Raw genomic sequence first — 23858 nt, 5'->3', positions numbered from 1 at the left:
CGGGCGCAGCGGCGCTGGCGGTGGCTGGGTGGCGGTTGTGGTACCGCGTGGTTCCGGGCGGGGGCGGTGCTGGTAGCGCTGATTGCGCTTTGCACCCCCGCGGTGCCTGCGCGGAGCTTTGGAGCATCCGCGATAGTTCGCGGGATGTCCTCCAGCCTTACACAGGCAGCAGGTTGGCGGGTCGGCCGAGTTGGCCGGTCTATCGCACTTAATTGTGCTGTGATCTCCATCACATTTAACGCATCGGGGGCGGGCGTAACAGTTACGCGCCGAATGCCCGTATAGTTGGCAGTTGTGGCACTGCCCTATCTGTCCTTTCCTATGCGGGGTTTCTATTTTAATGCCGCTGAGCTGGCACAACGTTTTTACGTTGTACACTTTTTTGCCCTCCGGGGAGAGCTCAATTGAAGCCATCAACAAGGGGATGGGTTGTTTTGTCCTAGAGTTGGACATCCTGTAGACACTCCTCGCCGGAATGCCTTGTGCCTTAAGGTCTTCGAAGGCCAGGCCTGCGTCAACCTCAAGAGGGATGCCTCTGATGACAACCCTTAGCTGTTTGTCCTCCGGGAGAGCATAGGTGTGAAACCCTATGTTCTGTGCCCTGAGGTGCTTTGTAAGTTTACGGTAGTCGTCTACCGTACCTATGTTGATAATGATACCCTGCTGGGTATTTTTTGCCTTAAGGCAAGAAATTTTATTTCTGGCTATCCATTTGGATAGCTCATCCCATTTGCCCTTCTCCTGAAGGATAATGGGCGGAGGGGGTTTGGGACCCCTGGGTGCCTGTGGTTCGATTTCTTGCGGAGCCTTGCGCTCCGTCTGGGCCACTTTCTTAGGCGGCGATGCGCCTGGTGATGGGAGGACCGAGGTGTCCTCGGTTTCGCTTTTCTTGAGCGCACGTTTGCGCTTTTTAGTAACGAGGGTGAAGCCCTCGTCACCTGTCGAGTTAGCGTGTTGTTCGACCTCCATGTCGGAGCCGCTGGACTCTGACTCTGAGGTCGTTTTGGATCTCCCGTAGGAGGTGGAGGGCCGGCCCTGTGGGGTCGGACGGGTCTCTGGCCTGTGTGCGGCCCTTGGGTTTTTATCCGGCACTGCTGTGCCGTCGTCGGTTTCGCTTCCTAGGAAGCGTTTATGCTTCGCTATGAAGCCTTCCCATAGTTTGGGGTGAGATTCCTGGAGGAAGAGGACTAGGTGCCTCCCTAGTTCCTCCATCTTGATGCTGTTGGATGGTTGCGTCAGTTAGTTACTCCCCGCCTAGCGGCAGGGAGAGAGAGTCTTTCCTCCCTCGGTAGCCTGCTCGCTTGCGCGGCAGCCACCAACGGGAGGTAAGGGCGTCGAATTGGTCTCCCAAGGGAGACGAAATAAATGGTGTACTTACCCCACTGGAACCCAGCGGCGTTTTCCACCTCAGCGTGGCACGTGCACACTCACACACTCGGGCGCTCTGAGCGCACCGTCGGCTGCGCGCACTTGCACAAGACACGACCGCCCGGCGGGCTGTCGCGTCGAACACTGAATCACACAACTACTCGTCGGTAACTTTGGCGGGCAGCATGGGCTGCCGGGGACTTCACAATTTTCCCTTACGATGGTTTCAAGATATGATAAGAAATAAATTAAAATACGTTATGGGTGTATCGAGGTTCTCCTCGAGCGCACTCTAGGGGCAACAAAGACACTGAAACGTCGTGATTTAAGAGATAAGATAACGCATTACTATTGCGCCGCTGAACACAACTGTATTTGGCAGGCTGGATAGGAGAGCTCAGCTCAGGGTCGACACACCATAAGACTCCTTTCGAAACCCTTTGACATAAACAAACTGCAATAACTCATCAAAGACATCTTTCTATCTTACTCGAGTACTAAGCGAGCAGGGGTACGGCAAGCAATACCTGCACAGTTTTAAAATAATCAATAACGATACTTGCCCATGTGACGGCTCCACAGTACAGACTTTTCAACACTTACTTAGACACTGCACCCGAATCGAATTCAAAAGACGTAACCTCGTGACCTTATGTGATAACCTTAATATACCTCCGTTCAACTTACCGGACCTCCTCAAAAAAAAAATCTACGGCGGAATCTTTTGATGAGTTGGGCTGGCACATTATCCTTAGCCTCAAGGCATTTAGGGGTCTGTAGCGCTTGGGCAGCGACTTGAAATAAAATAGTAAACCAACTAATGTATAATTAAGTAAAACTTCTAAAATTGTATTGTAAATATGTGTAAATTTTAGCTGTATTTATCCATAAGTGAAAATTGTATTAGAAATATTGTAAATAATGATAAAACGCTGTCGCGCCTCGTAGCTGGTAGAAGAAAGATCCGTATCTAATAGCGGCAAACCTCCGCCAACTGTCTGCGTTTAGTAAAAGTGAAAAAAAAACAAGCGATACAAATTAAAATAAAAAAAACCATTGCGCCGTGCAGCAGTCAAACGGTTAATAAATGTATTGTGACTTCAGCCGTATTCCACAGAATCGATTTGACTTTAATATTTAGAGGACTATAGATTGACGCGGGGTTAGTTCAAAAGAATCTCGCAGGATGATACAGCGAATAAGCTGATTTATTAACACTTTAAATACAAACTGAAGCTAATTAATACGAACTAACTATGCTATTTAATGGAATCAGGCGTTATTTTGCGGAAGTCCATCCTAACTAAGAAAATGACCAATATTTAGCCACTTCCGCACATGCAGTGGTAGTCGTGCAAAAAAATGTACCGCCCGCCAGCCCGCTGATAAATGCGCATGCGGCAAACAATGCCAATTACACAACTGCCACCATTAAATCACTCAACACGTGTTTCACCCCTCCACGGGGCATCTTCAGGAGTTATGTTACACCGATTAGTGCCAAAGTCACTCTGTGGGCTGGCGGGCGGTGCACTTTGTTATATGACTACCACTGCATGTGCGAAAGCGGCTAAATATTGGTCCTTTTTTTAACTATGTTATGTTTCGAGGTATCGTATCTGAGAGAGAGTGCGCGTGGACACGGTGACTGGGTCCTTTCTTTTATCTACTCGGTCCTGAGCGATGGTGGCAGAGGTCACCATCTGATTGTTTCGGCGAATCTCTCAAGACACGAGACGCGAGGTGAGGTTCCGTGTATGAACGTTCAGCGTAACGCTAGATGACTGTAACAAAAATCGCGATGTTTGTTGTGTCAAGAATTTTAGGAGTATATAGCCTCTTTAGATTAGGTTAAACAGGTTGTATATACTAAAGGAAATAAAAGTCAGTTAAGTGAAGTAAATCGCATGAATGTCCTATACTATATGTCGTGAAAGTTACCTGTCTATTTACATCAGGGATATTATTACGAAAAGTTCAAATACCGCGGCGCAGTTGTCGTCTTATTGCACTTGAGTCGTAGCTTGAGATCGACGTTTATCAACATGACGATTATTTTGACGGCAGATAAAATATGAAGGTTCAATTGGCAGCTGCAGAATTAAACTTTACACTTAATAATAATTGTCTTAAACAAAGTATTTAACGGTCCGTAGCGATTGGGCAGCGACTTGAAATTTAATAATGCAGAAATTAATGTATAATTGAGTAAAAGACTTACCTTATATTGGTTACATATATATACATTTTAGCTGTTTACCTGTAATAAAAATTTTAAATAGTTATAAAACGCTGTCGTGACTTGCACCTGAAAGAACAATGATCCGTATGAAATAGTAGACGCAAAAAAATTAATATAACTAAAAATACAAATTAGAATCAATAAAAAAAACACTTAATAATATATGTAAATGTTTATCTAGAATTCAGTTATTTATAAAATAAACAAAATTTTCTTATTATCTTAATCAAATGCATTAATTTACACTCCAAGTAAAATAGAATTTATATTTATATTCTGGAAGTTTCTTCTTTCTTCTGTCACTACAATAAACAAAAGACTGGCCAGACTTTTTTAAAGTAATAAATGGAAGTATTATGAAATTTACGACACTATAATAAAAATATGTAAATATACTGGTTATCGTTATGATACAGAAGTTCATAAAATATAAATTATGACAGATTTCGGGCGCCTTCGTTCGAAGGAGACGTTAGCTCAGAGGACACTGTACTCGACGCCTACACTGGAGCTACAGTACTTTTTGATTGTCAAGTATCGTCTTTAAGAGATAAAACGGTGAGTTTAAATATACATTACGATTTTTATATTTTTAAGCTTTAAATAAGCAGGCTAATATGTCATATGATATTATGATAGATAGGTGGAATTAAGTTATAAGTATAAAGTTATGAAACAAAACTTATCAGCATTTCATGGATTCACCGTACCGCTGCCGAGTTCAATACTGTACAAAGGAACAAAGAAAGTCGGGAAAAAATTAGATCCGGACCGAAAAAACTCCTCTCCTTGCGTAACCAAATTTTAACGTTGGATCTGTAATTGTATTAACATTTCATATTTTCCATCCGACATCTCTGGAAATAGGTTATAGAAGTAATTTAAATACAGTAATGAATCAAAATAAATAAATAGATACAGTGACCATTAATTTTAATATCTTTTGTTCGATTAGATGTTTTCTTAGTTTTGAAACCGTATAAATACAATAAAATGAAAACATGTGAGTTAACTAATATATCCTAACAACAATATAAACCAACGCTCGAACCATCTTTTATGAGTATCGTCCCTTTAAGAAAACCAGCGTCCCTTTTTACTAAACAGTTAATAATATCAAATTCAGACGTAAGTTCTCTCTGTTTATAACAAAATATAATTCTTTCTATCTCTCTTTATCTTTTTATTTTTCTTTCTTCTTTTTCTCAACGTGCCATATTTTTATGAAGGTCGATGACCATTGGGGCAATCTAAATCTTTGACATCACGGCTCTGTAGGTCGAATTGGTGCTCTTCCAAAACAAAAAAAACTCAGACCAGTAGGTCTGAGTTTTTTTCTTTCCGTCTCTCCGTTCTTGCGCCTTATCGAACTGTATCGTGATAATGAATTATCTAAAACTAAAAAAATAATTACAATTTTTTTACATTAACTCCAAGTTCTCTTATTAGTTTGCTGTCCTGTCTGCGAAAGGTGTTATATATTTGAAAGCATTAAAAACGTTTAAATAAATTAACGTTGTTACTACTAAAGTACACGGTAAACAATTATATTTTTAATTCGCAGGTATCATGGATCAAAGTTTCCGACAACGAAAACTTGGAATTACTTACCTTAAACCTCGACACGTACACGGCCGATAACAGGTACGTTCAATTTCATTACAAACACCGGGCAGCAAATTCCAAATGCTCTTTTGTTCGCTGTATATGATACTGTGGCCATTGTGTTCTATTTTATTGTTTAATATTGAAATTTCTGGAAGCTTCACCTGAGGCAAGGCGACCTACTGTATATTAATATTGAGGCATTGTTTTTGAAACTCAATTCTGTCTACGTAATTAGTTCACGTAAGCGAATATCAAAAGCATTTATTCGTTGTTTTAATTAACACATTATTTATTCATTTCACCTCTCGAGAAATTAAGTCTTGTTTACATCTAATTCTACTCAAATATCTATTAAATACTATAAATTAACAAAAAATCTGGGTCTAATTTCTAAATCGATAGACAAATAAAAAAAAAACTTTTTTGAATATTTTTAATTTTACAATTTAAATGTGTTTAATTTAGTTCATTTAGAACCGATTTACACGCTCTTTTGCTTTGGTGAACAATACCTAAATATTAACTGACTAAACCCTCGTCCTATGTCCCTCAAGTTGTCAACTTGTTATTCTCAGATATAACGTTGGATGTTTACACAAGTTGTATCACAGCTTACTTACTAAATTGAATATCTGATAAAAAATGCTATCTCTTATTTAATCTATGCATTAGTCTCTATTAACACTTACACATCTAGTTACACTTAGATATTGAGTAAAACAAATTAAAGAGAAAATCACTTCTTTGGACGAATATATCTTGTGCCCTTATGTATATTTCTCTTGAAGTCTCTCTCTCTAATCTATGTCTTAAAAGAGGTTACTAGAAAGAGAAAGTAAAAAAGACGACATAAGTAAAGTATTTTTTTCTATAGGTACCGAGTAGACGTTGCCGGTGAAACTTGGAGGCTGTTCTTGGCGAATGCGAAGGAGCAAGATTCTGGTATTTACTGCTGCCACGTATCGACCCACCCGCCGATGTTAAAGAGATTCAAACTGATTGTACATAGTAAGTTTTATTTGATACTCATTGTAACAAACTTTTGAACACTTTTTTTATATATTTTTTTACTTGCTAATTTAATGTTTTATGAGTGCACTTTCTTTTTATATTTATGCTTATGTATTTATTAATATGATAAACGTTAGTTGTAGGTAAAACCTTTTTTAGAGTAACTTTACTAGTCATAAATATACCTACACATGCAAAATACATATACAAGTAAGCGTTTATTTATTTATTCACACAGTGATTGGGTGAATGTATAGTTTATTCTCTATTGATTACGTAAAGTACATTCTATATAATAGTACAGTCAGATAAATATTAAAATTATTACATATCATATTTATTGTTTTCAATATGGCGTTACAAACTTTGTATTGCCAGAAATTATAGCCCATAGTTTCAATATATTCACTTTATGGAGAATGATTGGAATTGGTGAAATAAGCTAAACATTCACCCATTTAAATCATTTACACCTACAACCATTCAACGTGTTTAAGGAACGTGTGACATTTCTTTACATACTTCTTTCTGTTTAATCCTTCTTAGACTATATATTTTGAATAGGTCTACTCAATTTCTTTCGATTTTTTTTTCTGTTTCAAACAATGAGGGTCCAGTTTCTATCCACCTATATGTCATGTCTGGCTCACATTTCTGACCTTTTCCTGGTCTTTTTTGGTGCCATGGTCTTCAATGTAAAAGGTTGCATAAGGAATCTTGAATCTTTATGGAAATAGTTCATTCCCATTTGAGGCTTGCCATTCTTAGACCAATATCCTCCAGTATACTAGTGACTCTTACTTGTAGTTTATTTATAATTACATTGGTGATAGCCCAAGTTTTTGGTCCTTATGATAAAACAGGAAGAACGCATTGGTTAAATACTGCTTTTTATTATAAACTGTTAACATTTAAAAACTTCATTCAATTTGTTATTCTGTTTAATGCATAACATGCATGAAGACAAATGACAAATGTGTGATGTATCTATATATCTTTGTTCCTAACGTTCATATTAATTTGTTTGTATTACGTATAAAACCAAAAAAAAAAACATAAAGCATTGTAAAATTTTGTAAATGTTCGGGTCTTAGCAGGAACGTAAGATTTATTTATAAAGGACCATCAAGGACTAAACATTTGATAAGTATAATCAATCTATCCGAAATGAATTCCAGTGGGGCTTATCCCACAACTTTCTCCTTGCAAGAAACCCTGTATCGCAACCGAGGGAATATCAACATAATAATAGTATAACAGATTTAGTGGAGTAAAATAATAAAATTCAACTTTTATATTGGCGATATGAACCAATTATCATTTTACTGCTTTAGTAACACAAGTGGAAATTCGTACCGGAAAATATAAATATATAATAGCTGTATTTATACGGCTTTCTGTGACTGACTACGTAATAGACCTTGAGAACTAGTATACGTATATACACATTTCAAACAATTCTCTGTGGGTTATAAATAATAAATATAATTTTTTAACGCTATAGAGTTTTTTTTTAAATTAAAACTTAATTTGCTATGAGTAAAAATAGCATTCACATGTTTCTTTTTCAAAAGTTTGGTGCTTTATGATTTATAGTAATCGAAACAATAAACTTAGTGAAATTAAAATTTCAAAAAAGTTTAATTAATATCCTTATTTAAGTCCAAGTGACTCTAGTTAATTCTGTCCAATCGAGCAATACATTGTCGTTAGTTAAACCATCTGTAAACTAAGTTAGGTTTTAATTTTAAAGATTCGTGTGTGTATGTATTCTACGGGCGTCGGTGAGAAACCACTTACACGTTTATGTTCCTAGACATACCTATGTGTAATAAAGACCAGATGCGATCGATGTAGTGCGTATTTTAATTATTAGGTTTGTAATTTTTATAAACCACGACTATAACTCAATGATAATGACAGCGACTATCTCACTGATGTCGTCGGAATTCAAATTGTAGTTAGAACTTTATTTCGAACGCGCAATAAAAGTTTAAAAAGTAATGTGGTGTAGTGGCCAGTAACACAGAGCGTTCTCACTTAAACGCCATGTAAGCAATTTTATGAAAACTATTGGTTAGTATGTTTATTTTGTATATATACCTTTCTGTAGATGAAAGCCTCTCCCATCTTCTTCCATGTATCAGTGTCGCTGTCTCTGGCTAGGCAGTCTTTGCATGTTACATCGATTATCTCATCAGCCGACTGTCTATTTGATTTGCCTACTTTTCCCTTGATAGCATTATTTTACAAACTACAAATTTTAATTTAGTACCAAAATTACGAAATTTTACACCACTAAACTTTCATATTCGGTTCATAATCATCCTTTCAGTCGTAAGACGTTCACTGCTAGACATAGGCCTTCCCATAGATTTCTAATTGGACTGCCTAGAAGCGGCCTGAATTGAGCGTTTTCCAACTGCCTTTTTAAAAATTTCTGTTTACCTTATGGCGATGTCTTCCGGTGAACTTGCCGGTTCGTTGTCTCCATTTATAACTATAGACCTTAAGGCCCCAGCGGCCATCCGTTCTGCCCGCCACGCGGCCTGCCTACTGCCACTTCAAGTGACTAACCGGCTGTTCTATGTTACTTCCTTAGTTCCTTTTCATTAGTTTACGTATTTCTTTATTCCTGGTAACAAAGTAAAATAAACGTATCGTAATAATCAATTGCTGCTCTAAAAATCCATAATGTTATTTACGAAATAATCCAAGCAATTCAATAATATCTCTCTAAATATATATATATATATATATAAATATATATATATTCAAAGATAGATAAAAGCTTAATGCAGAGAGTTTTTATTGAAAAACCTTTTCAAATATGTAATCTGTAACCATGAATAAGTCATCAAGTGAAAGTAATAGATGTAAAAATATTTTTGAAGACGGATGACCTTTGCTAATACGCGGAGGGACTTGGTAGTTATGCCCTAATACCTTTCTTTAAAAATAAGGTCGAGAACGTACAAACTTACGTTTTTATTACATTTAAATATAGTAATTCTATTAATTAAAATTTAACTTTTAAGTTAATCTTTCCTTTTTTTCTTTGGTAGGCTTTTATTAATAACCATGTCGTGAAAAACGTAGTAAGTGTTAACTATTTTCTCTATTTCTCATAAACGATCATTTCGTGATTGTGAAAACTAGGGTCAAGACCTTAGGCATTTCAAAACGTAAATACCACTGGCGGGTCCCTGAGGGGTGGGGCACAGTGTAAATGGCTCTGTGCGGTTCAATGACCTAAGAACCTAATATTTAAGTTAAGAAATACTTCAAGAGAGACAGACACACATGCGAGTTAATGTCAAAAAAAATAATGTCTGTAAAATATAGAAGAAAAAGAGGTATTCGTTATTGATCGTACTAAATTTAAATATTTCTAAATTAATGAATACAATACTTTTATTTCGTATAAATGTACAAAACACGATTAATATACATATTGGAAAAAAATATTCAATGACGTGAAAAACCAATTAAGCAAAGGTAATGAATGCGTGTCAATGTGATGTTGTTATTATTTATTGTCTTCAGAGATGTCTCACGATTAGCAATGGCTTGGTTATGTAGCCAACCGATGACTTTGCCTGAATGCACAGAATATAATTGCCCGGACAGTGCCGCGTTTCAGTTATAACAGGGTATGCTCATATGTCTGAAAGGTTCCCAGTCAGTGGACGCTGCGTGGGTAGACCATCCAATGACATTGCCAAGGTCACGGCAAGTCACTCGATGCGGGCAGCGCAAACCGTACTTACAGAGGACCTCTATCATCTGCCATGATGAGGATGATGATAATAATACTTGTGAGCCTATTTCCTGTCAGCAAATCAACACGTGAACACCTTCCCAAATTTTCTTCATAATCGAGTTCATTTTAGAATCTTGTCGAATCTACAGAATATTAGTAAGCTAGAAACAATATTTAAATAAAGGCTATATTAATCACGGAGTAGTAAGTCATATAATTATAATATGACACAAATTTTAAAAAGTCGCTTAATGTAAAAAGCTACTTCAGATAATTTTTAAGCTCGAGAATTTGTCCTTTTCTTTACAATTTTGTTCACAACATTATCTTGTTGTTGATGTGACGTTTATATAATATATTATTAGTTTATGTATACATATACATACATATTAGTTTATAAAAATTATTTCGTTAGCAACAAGGCAACATTAAACCCAGCAGTAGAGAAGAAAAACAATTGCGATCTAAGAATATATATATATATATACATATCTATAGTAAATCAGGTTCACTTATAAATTTTGTTTGCAGAACCCGAAATAAAAATGATAAAAGAAGCCTTCTTAGAAAGTGGGGAGACTCTATCTCTAAAGTGCATGGTCCTGAATCTAAATCCGGGGGAGGTGACTCCAGAACTTCACTGGTACAGGGGAAACGTCACATCACCATTGGACGAGATCAGAGGAGGTGTTCTTATTGAAACTGACCATCTCACAATGACTTCTCACCTTCAAGTAAGTGATAATTATGATATAATTTTATAATTAAAGATTATTATAACTAAATTAGTGTTACTTTTATTGCAAAAAATTTATACAACAGAGACAAAACGAGGAAAAAAAATTAAAAACGTAATAATTAGACAATATTATAATTCAAATGACGGCCGTTGACGGATGTTTTTCGAGTGGCGACATGAGCCAGTAGATGTGTCGAGTGTAGGTCACTCACTAAGTGAACCGACTAAATAGTAAAGCTCTAGGGAAGTTACTAGATGCAGGAAACGCAAGATCAGTTATCGTGGCGATGTTTGGGGGCGGTCAGTGCCTTGCTGTGGCCGTCTATTGTTTAAATATGACGATGAAGAAATTTCACTATCATGGCTCATTCTTCCGCTTCTGATATTGCTTATGGTTAAAACTTTGGCTCAATTAAGCTAACTTATTTAACATATTTTAACTTAAGATGCTATCTCTAACGATGCTTTAACTAATGAAGATGTAATTTAATCTAGTTACTTAGATTACCTGTATAAATATATAAAAAGTATATTGAATAAGGAATAAAAGTAAACATGGTTAAGTATTTTATATTACGTAACCATGTTTACTTTTAAATTTACATCTAGAAATCTGTATAAATATATAAAAACTATATTAAAAAAGGAATTCAAGTAAACATGGCTAAGTATTTTATAATAGATTGGATTGTTTCGAAAGGCAGTCTATATATTTGTGTTTATGTAGACGAAGCTATTAAACAAGGGACGGCGGTTGAGCTGTGGTTGGTTGGCCTTCCATAGGCCTGTTGTGTTAAATGCACACGCTCATGTGTATATGAAAGAGATATCTACCTATTTATTGACTCATCACGATATCTCTGAAACCATATAATTTAGAGACTTGAAATTTAATTATAATATTAATTTTATCATGTAAAGATCAGCTAAGAACGAAATTAACTAAATTTTACTATAAGAGGGATTGACAAAATTTTCAAGCTTTAACTCCTTATCATGTCAAGATCAGCTAATAATTCACTAAATTTTATTCTAAGAAAGATTGACGAAATTTTCAAACAATAACTCCTAGAGGTATAAAACGTCCAGAATATTATTTTAATTCATGTTGATAATTACAAAGAAATTTATTATTGGTAATTTTTTCAATACAAAAATAAATTCGGGCAAGAAACATATGGTTAAATATATACTATACCAAATAACAATAATAATACTTATGACGATTTTCAAAAGATTATTGGTGCGAATACCAAATCATCGTACTGTGTCTATAAGCAACAAGAATTGCTTCGATTAGCGTATGTTTTATGCAAATTTATTTATCTTTTTGCGTATTTTTATATATTATTAACAATATTTTTTGCAGTCTTAATTTAAAACGTGTGATTGGTAGTATTTTTTTAAATTATATAATTTTAGTAAAATATTTCACAAAATAAATATAACGAAATAGTAAACAAATTCTTATTATAGTCATTACTATCAAATATGTATTCAAAAAATTTACTCAAAATCATCAGGTAGATCGTTCTTTGTTTGCTAGACAAAAGTTACCTCTGTAGATTTAAAAATAAATAAAAAATTCGTTAAAAGATTAAAAAAAGAAAATCTTTGCTTTATCGGTATAATCGTATAAAATTACACGTGTCGTAATGAAACTATAACATTATTAGCTCTCTTACGTTTCTACTATTGGTATATAAGCCTTACAAATAGAACGTGAAACTTGAATGCCATTTATACATTGGATATTGAATTCTATGTTGGTTTACTCGTGGAGCTGTTGGGAATAAACTATTTATATCAACATTACTAGCAAACTTTAAAAGAAAACATAGTAAAAAAACAGTCACAGGAATAAACATACATACGTAATTATTTTTATTTATTAATTTATGATGTGTATGTTGTGTAAAAATATAGGCAAATTTGGTAATTGCAATATATTAAGCAGTAGCGATTGATTTGTGACGCTTTTAAATCCCTTGCTGACATTCCAGGGTGACTACTTTAGTTCAAGTCACCTTTTAAGGTTCTATCTGTTTATATTGACATCAACACATTGTTGATTCAAAATCTTTTCAAATTTTCTCTACTTAGGTTCTATTGGAGATTACGTAATTATTTTCTTACATGTATTACATTTTCACGTCTTTAGGGATTTTTTGTAACAATGCTATTATTAATATACTCTGGAAGCTTTCTATGAAAGACAGTTAGAGTCCCAACAGCGGAAAAATTGCATAACTAATAAACATTCTTTTCGTTGTCAAGTCAAGACCATAATTTATTTAAAAAAAAGAATACTGGCTGCAATTTACTACAATGCATTTTGAGTAAATGTCGTATATGGATTTTAAGTAAAAAAATTATAACGAAAAAATATTTTTTCTGTCATGTTTTCTTATCTGTGTGTAGTAGTAAAGTAATGTCACATAGTTTTTTTTTTTAATTTTTACTCATATTTTTTTAATCAAAAGTTATCGCCAATTTGACTCCAGATAAAACATTTAGCTTTAAATTGGCTAGTAACAATTCAAAATACGACAAAAAGACCGCAATCATGCTTCAAACCGGGTGGTGGCCACTTGAGCCATATAATTTTTTCAATTAATGTAATCAATCTGTGTAACTTTCAAATAAACTTTTTTTTAACAACGAAGCTCTTTTTTAACATATAACAAAATGGCTTCGGGTCCAAATTATGATATTACTTTTGCAAGACAAATAGAAAGTTCTTATAGTCTTATTATGATATGATTACATCTGTTATTAATGATTACAGTACAAATGATTAATGCCTCAGACTTGAGAAAAAAAGACGATCGAAACTCAAGGAGACTGTATTTTATTTGAATAATATATAGTTACGTTTTTAATAATCTTTGAAATTACCTCAATGCGAATACATTTTTCCCTGGTGACATCTTCTACGAAGTCACTTCTTATTCTCCATGGTCAGATTAAGTCAAGTAAATATTTGAACTCCCAATTAAATATACAATTAAAAAAAACAGTTCGTCAAAGGTTTTGTTAAGGTATTTCAAGACGGACATGACCTTGAGTATTGAAGAAACGATCGAAAAAAGAGAGTTGTGAATAGTTCGCGGGAACAGACATGGGTCTGGTCCTAAGATTTCCAATAAGTCCGGATGGAAGCGGTCTGTTTCCAGAGTTTTACGACGATCATAAGGTCATCTGTCTATCGTGTGTTTTTTTAAGCTCTCCTACCGTGTGTGAGCAAGAAAATTATTTACAATAAAGTTCCATGCTCCTCTTTTGTTCTTATTAAGATCTTTCATTCATTCATGTGTTGTCCTTCTCTTTCTATTCCATTCCTTTCCATGCCTTGTTGTCTATCTTACATCGCCTCTCTACCTTCGTCTTATTTCCAGAATACTCTGACAATTGAAAATTTTAATTTTTGACCTTTATTGTATCCATTGTTTTTTTACCCTTTCCTATTACACATTTATCATAATTACCATTTTGGTTTTTCACAGTTTGTTCGCAATATTTATCTCTCGTCTATTGACTTACATCTGATTTCTATTTATTACTGGTACGGTCTTGTGGTTGGACGTGCTACTCTACACTTCTCGGTGTGCGATCTCCACTTCAGAACCAACTTTACGTAAATGATCTATGGCTCGTGAATTGAAAACACTAAAAAAGCTACCACATATCATATTTGTGTTCGCTGCATTTGAAACAAGGGCACGTTGAAACCTCTGACAAAACTGTGGGTGTACAAATTACACTGGAGGTAATTGCGTCATTCTACCCGGCGCTGTTTCGTATTACAAAGCCACACCCATACGTCTAAATTTAAAAGCGACTGTTGACTGTTTTTAACCTACTTTTATGTTTACTACAGTTACATAAAAGTAGAATATGTTATTTAGTTTAACCTTATCCTTAGAATATTAAATAATAAACTTATTGTAATCTGTATACATGTCTACCATAAATCAAAGTCAAGCCGAAATCGTGTAATAGGGCAGAGTATACGCGGAAGCTTTAGTCACCACCTGATGTATGTAGTAAGCGCGATTGTCAAGACTTACTTAGATTTTTGAGAACAGATGGCTTAACTTTAGACTACTTTTGCGTACCTGTCGAACACCTCTTGAGATAATTAGCTTTTGCGCAAACTCTATTCGTAATTACAGAAATTTTATATATCTCCTATTAATTAATTTATGCCTGCACTGTTCTGATAGTTGTGTAAAAGAGCTTCCTTAGCCTCTAAATAGGCATTTGTTATTAATTCGTATTTAAGTATTAGCTATTCCGTCTAAAATATGTATGTGTATATATGTAGGTATGTTTTTATATATGTTTATACAGTAATATGTATTTTTGTATGAATGTTTATGTGTATTATACTCGGAAATGTGTCGTATAATTTTTTTGTTATACATATACCCTTAATTGACTGACTTACACGAATTAAATGGGGGGTGGTCTTCAAATAAGTCACGAGTTAGTCAATTTAATTTTATTTTATGACAGAATGACACAGTTACTTTCCAATATATACAGATTCCGCGTGTTCATTGTAGCAGATCTTAGAAGACACTTATGTTAGCTTAATCTCAATTTAGCTTTCTGTGCTCAAAGGCTCTTTCGATAGCCTCGATTTTAGCCACTGCATATTATTTTCAATTTTCATTATCATCAGCGTTTCAGCCGTAAATCGTCCTCTGCTAGAATAAACCTACACCAGAATTTTTTAAACTTTTTGATAAGTGGGAATATTTTTAACACTTATTAGTTATTTTCATTGGGGAACTCCTGTTGAACTCCTGGAAAACAGGAGGCTTGATTCAATATTATGCTTTTAATGTAACATGCTGTAAATGGTTTGCATTCAACATAAATGACGAAATATTGGTAATGATGAAATATTTATTTTCTTCAAAAATAATACCAAAAATTGTCCCAACGGCGTCGTTGAAATGTGCGATATCAGACTGTCACTGGCACCGACTATCCAAATTAGTAATGGAATTTAGTTGTACCGTTACACTTTTAATATGTGTTTATGGTACTTCCTTGAATGTTATAAAAAGCACGTAACTTTTGAAAGACTACTGAGTAATCTCCACAGAACCTCGGGTTTAAAGAAACACAGTGTAAGAAACGCTAGCCTACCACATAAATATCCAATAAGGTCGGTAGGAAGCGGCATGCATCTAGTGCCGTCTGTATTTTTATTACTTAATTGAAATCAATAATACAAGTATTTAAATCCCTTAAATGTCAAAAGTACTAGGTCGGCTGAAGTTTTATGTATTATTACGTGGAACTTCAAGGTCGCACAAGCCGTTTGACGCGAGCAACCCAAAACTGGTCTTTGTAGCGATATTTGGGGAAGATTGATGCTATGCTAAATTTCTCCCAGTTTTCATATTAAAATCTAATAGTGAATCGCGAATCTCTTTTATTAAAGGCAATCTAAAAACATTTTATTTCTTTTCTCTTACAGTCTTCTTTTAGTATGACCGTTTTTTTTATGGCTCCCGCTATTGGAGGCCTCTCGTACCCCTAATTTGTTGGGTTTTTTATCTTTAATTTTTACTCACTTTCATTCTTCTCGATTTCTTTTGTTTTTACCTTTTTTCCTTCACAATATCTTTCATTCCTTCTTGCTTTCATCGCCTTCCTTTCATCATCTTATTACTCTTAGGTGGCTAGGTACATTTCTTTTATTTTTTATTTTATTACTTATCCTATTTTTTTAAAATCACAGTTTTCTTTTTTTTTGCGTTTGACTTTTTTAATACAATACTACTTTGTTCTTATTCTATTTTTAGTTTATTTTTCCTATTATTAATTGACTAGTTATTGGTGCAGTTTATTTTGTACCTACTTATCTATACTGTTTAATTCCTTTTAACAGTATCACTCGCCACCCTGCGAGCAAACTAGTATGACCGTTGTGTAGGCGTTGTGTAGGGTTCTTTTCTCTACACTTTTTAATGTAGCGACTTACGACCTTATCCCTTCATCGCATTTGTGGCCATACTCGTAGATATTTATGAAGCCATGTTCTGCAAACTTAAAAATGAAATTTATTCTCGTTTATTCTTTCAATAGATATAACACTAAAATATTTGTTGACTGAATATGGAAATAATTATCTACAGACTTCCACAACCTCTCTGTACTATTCTAGACTATTTAGCCTATTCATTTTTAATCACAGACTATAAAACAACTACAATACTTTGTGTGCTTTAATTACATGTTTGTGAGTCCCCTGCGACGAAAGGTAGGACCATAGTGCAAGCGGGTCTGATAGTTTAGATTTACCAATCTAAGTATGAAGTTAATTATATATAGATAAATAAGTGTACTTGTAACTTTACATCAATGTGTCCACATTCTTAAATCGTGTAATTCTTGAAAATTTATTTTTGTAATTTAGTATGATCATTTTATACAGAGTGATTTATAATAGGTGCAAAAGTTATAAAATTTTCCCTGAGAAACGTGTTATACTCTCACCTTCATAAAGCATTAACTCCTATAATCAAATACCTTGATATATGAATCTGGAACTTACCTTTTATTTGTATTGTGTAAAATTTATAACATATAGAAATTTTCATTAAAAGACGGTAAAAAGACAAGAACTTAGTATTGAAAATCAGCTAAAACACTATATACAGTGACAAAATATTCAATACATATATGTGATATACAAGTTTGTAACCTGAGAATCGAACCCGTGACCTACAATTTCAAGTCTCAGTCCTTTACAACTAAGATACCACTTCTCAATGCGTTTTATATTTAAAATGTAGTAAAGGCGTTAACATTCCCTTAGCGATAAGATGTTCAAAGTCATCGTCAGTCAATAGACGCTCTCTGCTAGGCATTGCTCTCCACCAAAAATTACCTTGATGGCCTGCCCTTGCGTTGCCCGTATCCAATGACTTCCCGTACACTTTAACTATGTTGTCACCACCAGAATTAAATAAGTTAAAATAAAAATAACTGTAAGTTTGTTATTATAAATACTGATTTTTAGTATTATCTACTTTGGATCATTTATCTGTGTTTATCGTGATCGAAATGCCAGGAGAGTCAAATTTGTTAGATTGTGGTTCCCTATATCTATATACTCCCTTATACCTATATACCTTTCAACTTAAAAATAAACTCAAACATTTTTTTGTTATCAATGTAAAAACTGCTTTAATAGCGTACGAATAATGCTATTGTTTAAGCTAATATATGTCATGTAACGAAACCCTGAAAGTGACATTATTTTAACTGTACGCATCACAATCTAGTATGAGTGTATAGTCAAAAAGCTTATCAATATACACAAAATAATTTGAAGTCGTTGTGTAATTCGTTTTACTCAATTCAACCTAGGAAATTCACAGGAGTTAATGTATTACTTTATGAATATTTCCACGTGATTTATACCTCTCCCTCGTTACAAGATATTAATAAAAATTATCTTCCGAGTGCAGCAGACGACGAGCTTTTATAAAACAAAATTCTGCATAATATTTTCGCTTGTTGCTATGAGAAATGGCAAAGTCTTGATTACCGACTTTACGTGCTAAGAGACGTTTTACTTCGCCTTTTCTAGAATATTTTGGTTCAAAAATGTTAACGTTTCAACGTTAACTTTGAAGTGGATTATTAGTGTTTATATACTACGAATCGGTAAGCGTAGCGTAAGACGTCCACTCATAAAGTGGACAGACAAACTTTAAAGTCGTCAGAAAACGATTCAGGCCACTTACAGTTCTATTAGAATTCCCTGGAAGACGACTAAGTGATACAAACTTTGGACGGAATACCTAAAGTTATCAGTCAACTCAGAGAGAGTTGATTTTGTTACTTTACTTTTATATGAATATTTTTGGACGCTAATTTAATTTTAATTAATAATTAAATCACATTACGTTTCTCATTTCTCGACTGTGTATTTGGCACTATTCGGTATGACATAGTTCCTGAGGATGCCCCGTGGAGGGGTGAAACACGTGTTGAGTGATTTGACGGTGGTAGTTGTATAATTCACATTGTTTGCCGCATACGCATTTATCAGCGGGCTAGCTGGCGGTGCACTTTGTGGCACGACTACCACTGCATGTGCGGAAGTGGCTAAATATTGGTCTTTTTCTTACTTAGGACGAACTTCCGCATGGTAACGCCTGATTCCATTAAATATACATTACGTTTGATAATAATAATTGCTAAGTTATTCTAGTAATAGTTAAGTTAATTTTGAACGACGAGAGAAATCGACACGAGAGGCCTATTTCATAAAATATTAAAATAGACAGAGACCTGAATGTTGAAAGGAGTTATATGGATCCGAGATGATCCGCCACCGTATAAATGTCAATTAGAAAAAAAAACGGTAAATAAAATAATTATATAAATTATTTATGAAGGGTATGGATCATTTTAAATTGTAGGCGCGAAATTGTAAAATTCTAATTGGTATAAATAGAGAAATAAATGTCTTGTTCGAAACTGTATTAATAATACTCAGGTTAGATCAACTTTGAAAATAGTCTCAGGTGATAAAATTTCTCCAGAAATAGAAAAGGTGAATATATATCAAGTAGAAGGACGTAAACAATAATTTAAGTTTATATGTGTTTATTATAATGTACTAGTCAAGTATTTTTAGCGACATATCTTAAGTTTTATATTGTTTATTTTAACCAAGTTAGCTTTTTAGTTTGACATCACTTGAAAATATTTTACAACGTATCAGGATTTTTACTATTACATTTGAGTGTATTGTAAAAACGTATGTAATCTACAAAGGATTTAATAATTTCCTAAGAGACATTTTAAATATTTAAAAAACATTAACCGCCCGCTATCAGTGGCACCACACGCCGACTTCTACCGTCTAGGCGCTGTAATGCTACCTTCGTTCTCTCTAAATTACCGCAATATATTTACGGAGTAAAGTGTAAGTGGGGACTTAAATATTTTCTCCTACTGTTAAGGTAGTATTACATAAGAGTACAGTAATTTATGAAGACAAAGATAGGGATTTAATGGAGAGAACTCTGTCGACTGTGTTCACGATTTTATTATAAAGTTTCTTTTACTTTGCCTGTTATTTATACCTTTCTTTACTTCTGGACGAAACTAAACACTAGTGGACACGAAAAAAGACCTTTTTCGATGTAATAAGTAAAATATACATTTTTAATATTTACGTAATAGCTTAAAGACTCATTGAGTAACATTGTAGTGTATTTATTCCCGCCTAACGGTTTCCCTGTTTAGATTTTAATCTCTATCATAAGGATAAATAGCATCAATTGATGTATTTTTAGAACGGATTACACAAAATCTGAGCAGTGGTAGCTCATCGATAATGGATTAGAACTTGCGATCGAAGGTTTCAGGTTCGATTCCCGCGATACAATCTAATATAATTTAAACATTGTGCATTAATTATGTAGGATTGCCATTGCTCACAAATAACTTTTCAGGGGATGAACAACAGTGTTCTCTGCGATTATATATACCACTCTGCGATTCCTAATCCACAAACATAGCGTTTATAGTATATCCACCCATAGATATGTTTAAGAGAAGTCTATGTCTTGTATGAGCATACATGCGTCTATTGGTTAAGACGACGTCAGAGTAAAATCTGTATCAATATCATTATCATTATGAAGTAACTGCTCAACCGCAGGATGCTCACTATAAACTCATCAAGGCATCTGGAGCCTTCTGTTCTGTTCTGTGTTTTTCTACCTGCTTGCTGCCTCTACAACATGTCAATTTTCTGGGTTATATACTATCGTTCATTTAAGAATACCCTCATTCTTGATTTTTTGAGCAATCATTTTAATAGGACGCAAATAAAATGTTTATAGTGCATCACTAAAATTATTATTAGCCAAAGAATAAGCTCTTTTAGGATTATTAGAAAGCGTTATTTGGCAATTACTGGTAATCCAATATATAATAGCCATGTAGAATCTTATGGTCTAATATTTTATATCACACCATCAATAAAATACCTAATTTATTTTTAATAAATATTTTTTTACATATCAAAAACACAATGAAAATACATCTAAAAGAAAATGTAGCGAAAATATAGCGGCACAATAGGCAGTGTTATCGGTCGAGACGATCTCTACCAGACAACCTTCGGATAGAGATGAGAGAGATGAAGTAACGGGCGGCGTAGGGTGTACATAATAAAATACACATGAAAACACAACGAATTTCAGATAATAATACACTTTATTTTATCTTTTTAAAAGCTGAGAGCAATTATTTTTTTAAGCCGTAATGCTAATATTTAGAAACGTAGCCCGATCGAAATATTTGGCTATACGTTTTATTTATAAATAGAAGAGTATTTTTAACCAGTGAAGTAATTTTAAAAATAAATCAACCCTTTTGTCTCTAATAGACTATAAAATCTTTGTAATTTAAGATTTTTATTATTTTGTTTACAATGAAAGCTATCAGTTAATTGTATTTATTAATAGTATTTCTATTAATACAGGTTGCACTTCTGAAAGTGGAGGATGCAGGCAATTACACATGCGCCTTGGAGGCACCTCTGATAATGAAAACCGTTGCCAGAGTTCACGTATTACAAGGTCAGTATAGATTTCTACAAGTTTAAGTTTTTTTAACGTGCAATTTCAATTTAAAACTATTTTAATTTATTTTACGCTTAAATATTTAATGGAATCAGCGTTATCTTGCGGAAGACCATCCTAAGTAAAAAAGGACCAATATTTGGTATTTAATGCCAAACACAGAGTGGCACTAATCGGTGTGACATAACTCCTGAAGATGCCCCGTGGAGGGGTGAAACACGTGTGATTTGACGATGGCGGTTGTGTGATTCGCATTGTTTGCCGCATACGCATTTATCAGCGGGCTGGCAAGCGGTGCACTTTGTTGCACGACTACCACTGCATGTGCGGAAGTGGCTAAATATTGGTCTATTCCTTATTTTACACTTTCTTCATTAAATATTTATTATTTATAATCGTGCCGTGTGGGCCTGGAATAGAAGAGACCCACTTCATTCCATGGTGGGTGTCGTATGTGGCAATAGAAGGAACAGTTTCCATAGGATGGGCATCAGCGTCATCTGACACCACACCGTGACCGCCAACCCACCTACCAAACCTGGCGATTATGGTATATCTCCCCAATGGTAGAGTTAAATAATCAGTTCCTAGTCGCCGGTGGCCTGGTTGTTCCCGGCTATGGTAGCAAATCGGGCAACAATAGCGAGGCAAGGCGTGATTAGAATATCCCACTGAAAAGAAGAAGACGAAATATTAATTTGCCAATTAAAGATTCATTTTACAAATCAAAATTGTTTCAAGTCATCAAATATTTCTCATGGACTGACAAAACTGATCATTAAACGGTTTTATTTAGTTCGACCCGTACGGAATTTATTTGTTTATTTATTTGGGTCAAAATTAGAAATTGAAATTTAAGCACCTTCCCGTTGTCAGATTGATCTGAAATTTGGTACACACATTTAATTTAGATGACAATACAATATAATAAAATCAATAACATTATAAATCTAAGATAGCCGCCGATACAAAATGGCGGATTACATATTTTTCCTGAACCCCCTCAATATGGGAATCAAATAAAAGGGCTACACCAGTAAAACACGATGATTACGTCAAAATTTAAAATTCAAGATGGACGCCGTTCCCATATGGAGGACTAGGTACATATTTTTCCACAACCACTACAATATGGGTATCAAAAAACCGTTTAACCTAAAAGTTTTTTAAATGTATTTATTTTTAATGATAAAATAATTGACGATTTAAAAGTACGTGTAAATGATTACTTGAACAAAAAAAAAATTTAATTAGAGTTAGTACAACTAACTGGCTTAAGCATAGAAATTCAAATGAACAATCCGGTGGTGTTAAATCGCTTAATTGGGGTGCCAATTTACAGCTAGATTTCATGATATTACACGATCGGAAAATCTGATATGCAATAAATTTAATTTTGTTTCGGTGTGGCTGTGGATATATCTAGTTGAAACTCTATCAGTGTTATTAATATACGTTGGGATATGAATGCCTTTTTGAAAAACATTATTAACAAGAGATTTGTATTTAAATCAAAATAAATGAAAAAAAGTTATGACCGCTGGAGCTTTATGACTTTTGAGTAAATACCACGGATAGGCTAGCATAGAGTTCACCCACAAAGTGGTGAAATATACCTGTCAAGGTCGTCGGAAAGTTCTGGACGCAGGCTGCTTTCACTTGTTATTATTCTACAAAGCAGGCCTTTGTTTAGTTGTGGACATCCGACTGCTGAAATCATTATGATGAGGATGAAATTAAAAAATAATTTAGTAAATTGCAAACGATTTGTAACGTAATTTTTAGTTAAATCTGATTTTATTACTGCCAGCATTATTAGCTTGCTTATATATTTTAAAATATTATGTGTATAATGTAATGGTTCAATCTGTTTGTTCATAAAGGTGCATTGAAAATAAATAAATAAGTCATTAGCATTGTTCTTAATTATTGAAAGTATGGTTTTGCATTTGGACAAAGTTCTTAAAAATAGTAACGGATTGGAATAAACATAATACTGCTAATAATATTAGTAATAATAAAATCAATGTTATTAGCATTAATTTTAATAATATTAATGAGAACAATACTTATAATATATATTAATGATAATAATATTAGTAATTATAATATTATAACAACAAAAACAAAAATAATGATAATATTTAATGGAATCAGGCATTACCTTGCGGAAGTCCATCCTAAGTAAGGAAAGGACCAATATTTAGCCACTTCCGCACATGCATGCATGACTCTGTGTTTGGCACTAATCGGTCTAACATAACTCCTGAAGATGCCCCGTGGAAGGATGAAACACGTGTTGAGTGATTTGACGGTAGCAGTTGTGTAATTCGCATTGTTTGCCGCATACGCATTTATCAGCGGGCTGACGGGCGGTGCACTTTGTTGCACGACTACCACTGCATGTGCGGAACTGGCTAAATTTTGGTCCTATTCTTACTTATAATAATAATCAATAATTCTTAAGTTTCGGGTTTGGTATATTAGGTAGTGCCA

At 34.3% G+C, this 23858-nt stretch overlaps 1 protein-coding gene across 1 annotated transcript in view; it reads left to right on the top strand.

Annotated features, from left to right (window-relative positions):
• LOC137920455 (uncharacterized) overlaps positions 1-23858 on the top strand; it is a 42533-nt gene that overhangs the window by 13340 nt on the left and 5335 nt on the right. The window contains exons 3-7 of the mRNA XM_068763822.1: positions 4054-4168; positions 5175-5254; positions 6093-6226; positions 10524-10726; positions 21263-21359. Coding sequence (XP_068619923.1) covers positions 4054-4168; positions 5175-5254; positions 6093-6226; positions 10524-10726; positions 21263-21359 — 629 coding nt within the window. The remainder of the gene's footprint in view (positions 1-4053; positions 4169-5174; positions 5255-6092; positions 6227-10523; positions 10727-21262; positions 21360-23858) is intronic.

This window comes from Battus philenor, unplaced genomic scaffold, assembly GCF_028537555.1.
Source record: "Battus philenor isolate CCGP_79_NKW_IND1 unplaced genomic scaffold, ilBatPhil1.0.hap1 SCAF_18, whole genome shotgun sequence".
Lineage (NCBI taxonomy): Eukaryota > Metazoa > Arthropoda > Insecta > Lepidoptera > Papilionidae > Battus > Battus philenor.
This window is presented reverse-complemented; position numbering and strand designations above follow the sequence as displayed.